Source organism: Trematomus bernacchii, unplaced genomic scaffold (assembly GCF_902827165.1).
Source record: "Trematomus bernacchii unplaced genomic scaffold, fTreBer1.1, whole genome shotgun sequence".
NCBI lineage: Eukaryota > Metazoa > Chordata > Actinopteri > Perciformes > Nototheniidae > Trematomus > Trematomus bernacchii.
This window is the reverse complement of record NW_022987593.1, coordinates 6,851,199-6,863,776: the sequence shown is the minus strand read 5'-3', so window position 1 is coordinate 6,863,776 and position 12,578 is coordinate 6,851,199. Positions and strand designations below refer to the sequence as shown.

Genomic DNA, 12,578 nt, shown 5'->3' with positions numbered 1-12,578 from the left:
TTCTATCGTAGGCTACAGCCTTGAGTAGCTTTCCAAGCAGCCTCTCTAGCTTCAAACACATTATGAAGGCATTCGCTTGACGCCTTGGGTGGCGTCGGTTGCCCTTCTTTCCGCACAGAGCCACATTGGCACAGTAAAGCACAGGATGAAAGGCTTAGGCCTACTTTATTTCTGCCAAGTAAACAAGTCCTGCTGTTTTGGCTGTTCTCTGACTTTTGTTTGTCAGCAAAGTGCAAGGCCAGCTCTTCTCTCTAGCAGACACTATTACAATCCCAACGTCTGAGAGCTTAACATTTAGCAGTATGATATAGCACTGCTTTTGAAGGGATTGGATCCAAGGGAAAGAAAAATAGGCAGAGCCGTGTCGGGTGGAAATTATGCCAGTCAGCTGGATATGAATTTGAATAATACTGTTAGGATCTGATATTGTAAAAGATAAACCATTGCCTAGTTGTCTGATGGCACAGATCTAATCCCACCCACTGACATTACCACAGTTGTTTTAATGTCCAAAGCCTTGATTTGGGCGGCTGAGGAGAATTATTTTCCCTGGATACGGACTCCTAGGCGTGTTGTCAACGGGTCACAACAGGATATGGGCTGTGTGAGACATACAGATGGTATAATCGTGTGTTTGCTCTATGCAGAATGTGTAAATGTAATCAAATGTTGTTTATTACTTGAGTGCAAATTAGAATGGTTTCTCCATGCATACAGAAGCCAAGACAGCCAGCCCACCAGCTGCTATGTTGTATTTCCTATATAAAGAAGTAGTCGAGCTCTGAACTAGTTCATGTGAGGTTGTTGACTTTAGTTGCCCACCTTTTCTGTGGAAGAGTGAGCAGTGTTCATTACCTGGTGAATCACTCTTGCTATGACTTACTGGACTTTGAGCAGAGCCCTTGTGCCCGAACACGCGTGTGTTAGGAAAGGGCAACCAAGCAGAACATTGTAATCAGAACACACGCAGGATGTTTCTCAAATCTAAGATAAGGAGAGAAAGCTGGAGCAAAGATCACTACGATAACAATCTTATCTTGCTGAATGCTCATTATTCTACTTCCTGTTTCACCTTTTCTCCATTTCTATGTTTGGTATTAGTACTTTCTAAAGCTTCGCTAATTATTCAAGGGTTGTTCATTGACTTTTAAGAATAAAGTATCATTAGTCAGTGCTGACCTGACACACGAGATGTGTGCTTAGAGTAATTTAAGCTTGTTGCAAACTCCACCCTATAATGATGGTGCCTATCTGTATTCGTCAGCAGACAATGATGTCATAGAGGACAAGAGCATGCCTCAATTGGATATGGCTGTCTCTACCTGATAGTGTTTGCCCCTTAATTGCAGCCTTCATTCCAGTGGTTAAACCCAAATGAAGAAAGATACACCTAGGTGATTTCTTACAGTCGTATTGAACCATTCTGGCCCATTCTTTATCTTTGCCTGCAGCCTGCAATTCATTGTCACCAGTTGAAAAGGAGCGCCGTGGGTAATGCTTTGGCAAGGTTGGATACGTTCGACAGGTTTTATGTGTAATTGTTATCCCCGGGGTTGAATGAAAAGGTAAGGGAAAACAGCCAGTGGGACTGCAGCTGCGAATCATCCACTTTGTGTGGTGCTCATCTTAACTTTCAGTAACGCTTTCTATGTTTGAGGGTGAAAACACACACACTGGGGTTATCAGTGCTTTACCAAAGCCCCAACAGCTATCAGGGGAAGTGAGATAGGAAATGGATACTTCCAACAACTTCCTGATGTTTCCGGTGATTTAGGGGCCAACCAATTGTTACAGCTCCCAAGAGCTATTGTAAAAATAAAACATTCCTGATTGTCCTAATACTTCAAAGAGTGGTCATGGTGGCTAAGGTGGCTTACATTAAGTTTAACCCCAATATCTTTAAAACATATCCAATGGTGCAGCATCTAATCTTTAAAAATGATTTGCTATTTATTCCCCTTAAAAAAAAAGGAAGAAGTCAAAGTTAACATTTACCAACTTCTCAACCTTTATAAGAACACCACCCAAAAACGATGGTGTACTCAGACATTATGTGAATGGTAACCACCCTCATGACTGAAAAACAAATAAAAGACAGGAGCTTACTCAGTAGGCTTGTTTTTTGTGTAAACGAGAAGCCCTAGTAACTATGACACCCTTTTGTGCTTTTTGCTCAGATATGGTGGCATCTCTAAAAAAGTATTCTGATTGATTGATTTGATTGTATTTTGAAAGGCAGTTGGGGGTTTGATGAGGCTACTGTCAAGACAGTGTATTGGCAAATGTCTGGAGAGAAGTACTGCCAACACTGTCACTGTTATGTGGATGTCAAGAGGGGTAAACCAAAGTTTACAGAATAAACATTATGATTTCACCACACAGTAAAATTACGGTGTGAAGTGTTTGAGTTTGAAGGTTTCATATCTCCTCAAAGGTTAATGTAGACGTTTAGAGAAACGTCTCTGTTAAAAGGCCCAGGTCACTCTTGTTGGTGCACATCAAATTGCCTCACCTACTCAAGTGCACCATACAGACAAGCACTTTAAATGTGGAAGGTGTATAAATTGCCTTGAACAAATGAACAGTTCAAAGCTACAGAGCTACATTTTACTGCATTTTTATTTTTCTGTTCTTGCCATTTTGGCCCAATTCATATGATATGTGATACCTTGTTCAAATACTGGGTCACACCATAAGTTGGCACAGTAAATGTCATCTGTGCATCCTGTTAAAATATTTGGTCAAAAGACATTTGGTGACTACTTGCAAGTCTAGTTAGTGAACTGCTGTAGCTGACAAGCTAACATGTGTTCTGGAAATCTTAGACCTAGTCAATACTGTGGAGATATACAATTAGAATGATCAATCAATAAAATGGTGGAAACAGAGTTGTCTTTCTGGATCTTTATTTGAAGCTTCAAATAAGGCACAGGTCTCACGGAGTACAGAGTATTCTGGAAGAGTGCGCACAGGGGCAAGAGTGCGTATAGGTTTTATAGGATCTTGACAGTTCAACAGCACTTCGTCACCTGTCACTGTGGCAGGGCTGGATGGATAGATAAGCTACGCCCGCTTTCCAGAGGAACAGAAACCATACATTGGCAATATAGTAAATCAGGAACTTATGGCGCGTTTCCACTACAGCCCGCAGCCCGGTTTAAGAGGGCTGTGACGTCAGCGGCCCGTCTTTGGTTGCGTTTCCACTTGGCCTAGTACCGGCCGGCGGGTCCTAATTCACAGTTTTTCTGGCCTCATAAAATCGTGGGTCTAGGGCCAGAGACAACGAGGCTGAGTCGGGCTGAGTATGCTAAACTAGAGAGAGCGTCGCTGGCAAGGGGGCAACAACTACAACAAGATGGACATATTTGACCGTGATTAAATTGTAATACACGTTTCAAAATGATGCCGAAGTAACAACATACTGATACCGGTTAGTAAAAACCATGAATTAATGCTTTGTCAAGTCTGCAGACAGACGGCAGGGGAAAAACCTTTTAAAATGCTTGTTTTCTAAATGGAGATTGGCTAAGCTAACGCAGTATATGCCCCGACCGTCCACACTCACAACAACGGCCTATACAGACATAAATAAAGCAGCGACTGTATTCACCATGACACAGACAGTCTGTGGTTTGTACTTGTTTAACTTTTGTCTAGTTTCTGAACATATATGAGGAGCTGTGAGCTCTGAGTGCTAACAGCTAACGGCTGTGTTGTTTTTCTGGGGTCCTCTGAAGATCACGTCACGGCTCCGCCTACACTGCGTTACTATAGATACTGCCCCAGTTCCTAAACTGTAATGGAAATGCGCCATAAAGTGAGCCAGTCCTAACGAGGCCCAGTCATACCGAGCGGGGCCGACCGAGGCCGTGTAGTGGAAACGCGGCATTAGCTAAAAACAGGAACTGGTTTAAGACAGATGGAAGTGTTGAAATTAGGAACACATTGTGGGTCAAAGACAGGTACAAGTGAGGACAGCAGGAACTCATTGTAAGGTTACGACAGATATAACCAAGAATTTAGGAACTCATTGTAAGACAAGGAACAAACACAGGTTTTCCACGACACATGCTAACGAGCGGGGGGAACACTCTGGTGTTATTCAGTGACAATAGCTTCCCAAGCTTCTTTGCATTTTCCTTACAATGTGGTTTAGTCCCCCAAGGCCTTTTGTTCATTAGGTTTGTTCATCATTTCATTCATAAGTGTGCTATTGAAAAGGGAAGTTAAGCTTTTAGAGCTAACGAGCATGCTTACTGTCTGTTAGCAAGAATCAGCTCTGTCTTGGAAGGTAAGTCAACACAGTTTACTCAAACAATGTAGTTGTACCATTGACTATCTGTTTTCAAACTATTCTAGTGGAATGTTTTCATCTTACAATGCTGGTGTGATCTTTTTCAAGGGGTGTAAGGCTTAAGGACTTCACTTCATCAATGATAGATCTCAAGGTGTATGAGCGAGAGAGGGGAATGTCATTTAACAAGATGTGTAAAACTATGTATCAAAACTGAACTAGCTGCCTGCAATAACAGCATGGGTACATTTCTCCAATGCAGTCTCTTACTGTTAATGTCTTGTATGCCTGGTCTTTAATGCCACCCAGTGTGTACATGTCATTTTTACAGTTACAAATTGACAAAGGTCAAATATTCCAGTAAGCACCATGGGACCCTTGCTGCTGCAATCCTTCCAAGCATCCCATCCATTTACACAACTCCCCATAACATTTCACTTTCACCAGCACTTGGGAACCCGAATCCCCCAAAGCCCCAAGTCTTCCATGACGTGCTTGCCTTTTTAGATTACAAATAAGCCTTGCAGCTGTGAGGTGCTGAGGTATCTCAATCCTAATGCAAACAATGCTTCTCCGCTGAATCCCTTTTACTGATTTTCACAAAGACTATATGAATTTATTAATGTGTTTGTATAAGATTATATTACCTCTCTTTGTTGCATTTGTCAAATTCTGTGTGCTTCCAGATGACAGAACAGGACATTAGTCGGACCACACTGGCTGTTTTAAATGGCATGCCAAGCATTGCCTTCCTTTTCAATAAAAGCAAACAGTAGCTCTTGTTTAGCAGCATTTTGGACACTCGGTTAAAAGGATAACAGCTCCTACTTTAATGAACCAATCCCTTCTGAAACTCCCACAGTCCTTTGGATGTACGTCTCTCACAGCTTTCATCTGAGAGTATAGATGGCATCACAAGCAGTGCAATCAGATACATTTCACAGCGTTTTTTTAGGCTCAAGTGGCAGATACTTAACTCATAATAAAGTGGCGAATATTGATATAACTGTCTGGAGTAGAAGAGTGGGTTTCAGGATACGAAAGGTTGCATGCTGTGTTCATTATTTCCCACACCCGTGAGAAATAACAAGAATTGTAATAATGAATTTTCACAGAATACTGTCAGTTCATCATCAACATTACTAAATATCTCAAGGACTTAAACATGGTCCAGCCTCTGCAGACACACAGCACATTCCCAATTGTCTGGAGTTACTGCTGAATGTTTGTCACATAAATATGTGTGTCACTCCAAAGACTTAATCACATCAGCAATGTCCGGGTATGAACCTGCCCAACAATGTCCTGGACTCCTTAACTCCCCCCAGGCCTCCATTTTGGAGCAGTGGTTGTAGCTCTCAAGGACATGGTTGAGACTGCCACCGCTGCTTTTGCTGTTGTTTTTCTCCCCCTTTCAAAACAGCATGGCTATAATTACTGTCGGCCCAGCTCGGCCCACGCCTGAGGATGGCTCGTGTGTGTGTGTGTTGTTACAAAGGCTGTGGGTTGGAAGTTCAGACTTCTCTGTTGAGCTCTGGCTTACCAAGCAATAATTTCATAGTTCCTAAACGTTTAGGTAGAGATATACGAGTGCACCTTTATCGGCTAAAACACTAGTTGCAGCATGGTCCTACATAAAAGGACCATTCCTTGTCGTTTTTTTATGACGGTTGCGGGAAGAGGTTAAATAGATTTAGATTTCTGAAAGTTAAGGTTTTTTGGAAACAAGATGTTTTCCAATGTGAGATCCGTGCTCAGATATCAGAGTGGGCGGCGTGTCTCGTGGTCAGAGAACTTTGAGCGAGCTGGCAGCAAGTCAGACAAATGTGGCATCGACGCAAACACAAAAGCAGTTTAGGCCACAACACAACATGTTTTAAAATAGCTTTGCTCATCCACAGTGGATGCAACATATTTTCTGGCACTTCATAGTGTACTCCCAGACATTTCTACATATTGAGGAGGAAGCTGGTTTCATGCTCAATCAGAAATCTAAAATATTTTAAAAACATGGGCGAAAGCAGCCTGTGCTTTAAAACTATTTTACCAAGAGACCATGCTCCAGAGCGGCTGAACTGATTTTTGTAGAGATGAGCAGTAAATTAATTAAGTGATCAGAAAAATACTCTGCAGTAGCTTTGATTAAAGGAGACAAATTCAAATCAATACTGAGTTGCAGTGTCTCCTATTTGAAGATAAGCTGCATAACTTTTCTTAATGTCATAGTTTTATGAATAAATGTCTTACTTGGTTTTATATATCAAATCATTATAGATAAAACAATCTGTTAGTAGAGATAATTAGTGACATATTAGTCAATAATAAAAATCAATGATCATTAGTTGCAGCCTTGCGTTACCCGGTATTCCTAGGGATTGAAAAGAGGAACCTGGCAGATATTCCCTACATGACAGCTTGTCTGTTGTCTGATGTTAGAGGTGTATAAAGAAAATACAGTTTGGCAGAAAATGTTGCCGTCCTGCTATGTAACATTTGTCACCTCGCTGTTGCCAGAGGTATCTGGAAGGAGTATATTAATACTGCCTTGCCTTTTGTATTCTCACCGCAGTAAACTAAGGACTAAATTACTTTTCACTTCCTGTTAAGCTTTACTTTCTTTCTTGCACTTGCACTCTCGCCAAATTCCCTATCCCTTTTTTCAAATAGAGGTAGCAGTGCTAATTGGTGTGTCAGTTGGAGAACAATATACACTTTAAGGATTTTATGAACAATTTATTAAAAAGCATACTTATAAACAAAAGGCATCCAGTGATGTGCTACCTGTGTCATTAACTCCTCTTGTGGTGTTCCCGCTGTTGCTGCCTCAAGATGTAAATTGTGTTTTTGAAATGAAACTTCTCTGTAGTTTTTTTGCAATGCAGGACTAAAACCAAATGTACTATTTCCTCCAGTGCAGGCTTTGGATGAATGCCAGTCGTTTTCTGATACCATTGGTTTTTGCCAATGCTATGTTTGTTTCAGTGCTGTGATTCTATACTGAGCGTATACTGTTTACATGACAAGCACGGTTTCTGTTATGATACCTAGCCAAGCTTTGATTAGGCCGCTGATTTACAGAGGAAAAATAAATCCGAGACCTAGAGTCGGTGTGGTTAATGCTGTCGTCTGTATTCTGCTCTATAATACATGTACAAAAGAGAGGAGTTACCTAACAGAGCACACAGGGGAGCTTGGAAACATTATCATCCATCAGCTCCAGCCTTGCTAAAGCACATGAATAATTAGTCAGCGTGGTCTGTTTTGATGTGGCACAGTAGAACTATTAGCTTTGATGGTAATAATATACAGCTCGCTTACTCGCGTAACTCATGCTGATCCATTGCAAACTTTTTTGCAGGCATCATGCAACGCTGCAAAGAGTTATTCCTGCAGGTCCTATACATTTATTAAAAACAAACAAGGAGGGGTATGTTACAGTGTTTAGAAAGACACAGTTTTTCTTTGTCTTGTCCATGGGTGCTTTTATAATTACTTGTAAAATCAACAACATTTAAGTTTGGAGCCCATCAACATGTAGCTCTATTAGGTAGCATGAGCAGAGAAAGATGCAGCTACAGGAAGTGTTTGGTGTTCCCTTTTTTTCCAACTAAATATCAGTATACCTTTATCTTTGCAGCACTCTGTGAAGATTAAATTAAGCCTAAGAAGGAGAGGATAAAAAAGGGGGGAGAAAAGTGCCTCGCTCGTGTGCCTCAATTGCAGTGCAGAGGGAGGGTTATTTCAGGAGCTGTAAGTTGTGGCCTGCTATTCTCGTTGCAGGCATATGTGCCATTGATGGGTTTGGGTTTCGGAAATCCTTTGCTTTATGCTAATCATGCGCAGTGTGGCAAGCAGACAGCTCTGGTGCGGTTGAAGTTGGCATGTCTACTCTACACTCTGCAACGCTGCAATTACATTGGTAGTGAGAACAGAACGCTGAATATAGCGTATCCATGTAGCAGTATCTTTATCCGCTTCTTTTCTTTTCTTTCTTAGTTTGTGTATAAATGTTTGAATAGTCAGCAACTTAAGCTTCTTTTATTTTCACTTCAGTCACATCCTGGCTGAAGTCCCCTCTGTGTGATCGGTGTCACACAACATCAATCCCTTCTACTTAAAATGAACGATAAAGCTCAAAAAGAACCTTGAAACTCTTCAACTAGCAGCAGGAGGTTTTCTGAACTTCCCTTTTTCTTTTTCAAAGAGTGCTCAGGACTGGGGGGGATGTCTGTCTGACTTGACTGTTTATTCAGCTTGTGGAGGATTTAAAAGCAGAGTATCAAGGCTAGGCTGCTGTTTGGAGACTATTTGCAGGCCTTTGTGATATTTCACAGTTGTACGGCAGTGTGGTGGGCTGTCTGGAGACTGGTTTGACCAAAGAAAGGAAAGACATACAGGGGCCTGCTCCAGATGCAAACTCTTAACTCAGGGCCGACTGATGAGATAACCAGCAGGGTTCAGATGATGTCACCCAACAGTGACTAGGGATTGGAGTTTTATAAATCCAATACTGTTTTACTGTCAAGGTGTTTTCTCTTTCAAGGTGTCCTTTTGACTCTGACCAACTCCACCTACAGTAGGGCTGTGCGATTATGGCAAAAATCATAATCACGATTATTTTGGTCAATAATTGATATCACGATTATTAAATACGATTATTTACTTTGAAAACATCCATTTATTAAACTTTAAAACAAATACAAATAATAATTTGAACAGTATCTTTTTAACTGTTGATTACCCTGAACGTATAATTCAACTGAAAAACCAATACAAAAATGATTAAATAAATGATAAATATATATTTACATTTAAATAAATAATATCAAAATAATAAATACCAATAAACAAGATCATCAAATATTTTGGAGCGCACTTCCACAAGCTACTAAACATATATAAATATGATAAATAAAAATAAATTAGACAAAAATTCATTAGATCAAATATGTTGCAGTGCAGTCATAACCTAGCAAAGCAAAATAATAGTTTTTTTCGATTATGTTGTTTTCGTAATTGTGGCAGGCCAAAATCGTAATTGCGATTAAAATACGATTAATTGCACAGCCCTAACCTACAGTTAGTCCACTACATAGTCTACTGAAACTGAATGTTTGATGTCGATGTCAATATTTGAGAGTTCAAGAATCCATATTATCAACAAACAATAAGATGGAGATATATATGTTTTTTTCCTTACTGCCTTTCTGGCAAGGTCCCATAGTATTTGGTTTATTGGGAATTGTGGCCAAGAGTTGTTTAACTTGGTATAAACCATTGCTTGCTGATCATTTTTACGCAACCTGTAACACCATTTTTGAGTTTGAATGGTATGACTACTTTATCATTTAAAATAGAGAGCGAGTTAAAGTGATTCACATGGTTTTTTTGTGTATGTAATTCGTTCTATATATCCTTATAATAAATATAATTTATTCTTGTCTCCAACAGGTCTGGTTACAACTACTTCAAGGAAAGTGGACAGGGAGCAGCAAGTTGAGCACATTCTTGAGGTAAGCACTTTATTTTGTAAATGTCTCAACTCTAAAGGAAAGAAATATGGATCTGTCAGTGTCAGCCTCTTTCATATATGTAAAAGAAAATGTAAAAACATGATAATATTTTCTGTCGATGAGGTTTGGCATTTCCAGACAGCTGTGGTTGAGTGCCACATGTTGCCAACAATAACAGTCTTAATGCGAGACATGTCCTTTTGGAATAATTTACCTAGTAATTTCCGGAAGGGGTAGATGTGGGAGGCGTGGGGGAGATCCTGGTGACTGCTCCTTTGTTCTTTCCCACTCTTCCGTTCAGTGGATGAAGCAAGTCGGGACAGGAAACTGTTGTCAAACCAACGGGCCAATGTCTAAACTTGTGGGTTTTAATTGAGCGGGGCTCTGTCCTCTCCTGGTGCTTCACTCCCTCTTTCGCACCACAGACCCAAGGTTGATAATAAGCATTTTAATTTTGTTTCCAGGGCTAACAGAGAACAGATTGAACACCTTTTAATTATTGTTAGAAGTTAAACATTTCAGTGATCACTGGCTGACGATTCATGCTGGTGCATCTGGTGCCAGAGCAGCGTTGTATTTCATACTCTGAATGTACATCGCACTACACTAATTGCATTACGGTACTGAGAAAAGTATAGGGATTAACGTAGGGAATAACAAAAGACTCTGTTACTATAGGGAAATATTGCGCTGATAAATGTACTAAAATAACAAGGTTGGTATCTCTACCTGTTGAATATGTGAAGACTACTGGATAAAAGTTCAGAAAGAATCTTCCAATGCAAAGTTCCTCCATCTAGCGGTTTGCTCTAGAGACGTACAATTGCTACTTCCATGTGGTTGAAAGCTGTTGAATTACTAGGTTGGAATTGGCGTCTGATTCAAAGTCGTTGTGTCTGTAATAAGAAAAAGGAACTAATTCCCACCTTAGCTAAACTGAGGTGAACATTTAGTTCATTATTCACATTTGACAAAATGCCTCCAGACAGACATTTATTAACCACATGAAACACTCAGCTCAACTCTGGTCGACTGTAATGCAACGCAAAATTCATCACGCCTGTTCTCAATGTCGTTATATTCTTACTTTTTTCATAATGTTGTTAACTAAAGCTTACAATGATATCAGATCAAGTTATTCCAGTGCACAAAGACATTCCAATTTTCAAAAAAACTACTTTTAAAAACTTTTTCTTGCAAATTCCTACTTTGTATGAAATGGGGGGATAATTAAAGCAAGTAACTTTTGACCTGAATTGGTAGAAAGTGGCTGAGTGAACACAGCCTGGAAAGAGCTGTGTATCCATGGCAACTTCAGAAGTTTGGTCACTGATTATTGGGAATCCAGCAGGAAGCTCTTTATTGGGCCAGACATTCATGGAGCAGCAAACAGCCCTAAAGCCTACAATTTGCCCTCTGCACACCCACACACACACACACACACACACACACACACACACACACACACACACACACACACACACACACACACACACACACACACACACACACACACACACACACACACACACACACACACACACACACACACACACACACACACACACACACCTTAGTGTATCCTCAGGGCAGCTCATTGAGGCATAATCATGACTCAGAAGAATATATATGTGTGTGCACATGCCTTTGTCTCTGCTGGCAGAACAAATCAAATTGATGCCCTAACTAGTGTTGAAGTTTTTGTACGAGCTTGTTGTAGGAGAAGAAACGAAACATGTGGGGCCATGTGGAACATGTGGAGCAATTAGGGTGGGGGCTGTGTCAGCATTGTTTGCACTAAATGCCAAAAGGAGGTGGAGAGAGCACATGGGGGGGGGCTGCAGCTTAATGATGAGAAGCATGGGGGTTGGTAGTCGTCGTGTGCCTGTGTGTGAAAGAGAGAAAGAGAGCTAAAGGCAGAAAGGCAGTGGGGGAATTTTAGAAAAGGCGAAGCTGCTCCTGAAGGTCTGAGTGTGGGCTCTGGCGGCAGGATGAGAGGCCTCTGTCCCAGGGGGGAGGGGGTTGGGTAAATAGCTAAGCGGGACACGCCAGGACATGCCAGGACATGCTTAGGATTCAAACATGGGACTGTGAGAGAAGAGATGATAATGGAAAAGCAGAGGTGAATGGGCTGCTCACATCTGTTGTCTGGAACCTATCCCATTATGCAGTTAACAAGATGCAGTGCACCTGGAAAATAGCTTGTTTAGCCTCCTCGACCAAGACATTTGATCCTAGTCTATTTTCCTGATTAAGTTGACTAATGGAGTCTTTTGATTGGTTATTTTGTCCACCCGACACTCCAAAACACAAACATACAGGCAATGTGGAGCCAAAGAGACAACACTCAATGGACGTGAACAAAATTCTATTTTAAGTATTCTTGTTAGGGTTTCCATTGCATCTGGGTAACTATAACTAAACACTAAAACACAAAAAAACCTTTTATTCAATCTTATCACTCAGAGGAGTTGCTCTTAAGGTTTTATGTCTCCTTTAAAAAAAATCATGCAGTAGGACACATCCTCAAATTTGGAAGGATTGAAACAATGAGATTTATAAAAAATATTCTCAATCTAGTTTAGCAGTAATTAAAGCATTAGTGTCTCTTCTTAAATTCCCGTTTGATTATAACTGTAAAAGTTAGTTGTGGAACTTAAGCTTTACTTGTTTTCCTCCACACTTTATGGTCAAGCACAATACACATTGTTATGATAAACAACTTCAAACAACCTACTTGGTTTGTCCTGATTTCCAGGTTATTTGAATTA

General features: G+C 40.5%; 1 protein-coding gene across 5 annotated transcripts in view; it reads left to right on the top strand.

Annotated features, from left to right (window-relative positions):
• fat1a (FAT atypical cadherin 1a) overlaps nucleotides 1–12,578 on the top strand; it is a 72,483-nt gene that overhangs the window by 20,037 nt on the left and 39,868 nt on the right. For all 5 annotated transcript variants that reach the window (XM_034129227.1, XM_034129228.1, XM_034129226.1 and 2 more), the window contains exon 4: nucleotides 9,746–9,807. In XM_034129227.1, coding sequence (XP_033985118.1) covers nucleotides 9,746–9,807 — 62 coding nt within the window. The remainder of the gene's footprint in view (nucleotides 1–9,745; nucleotides 9,808–12,578) is intronic.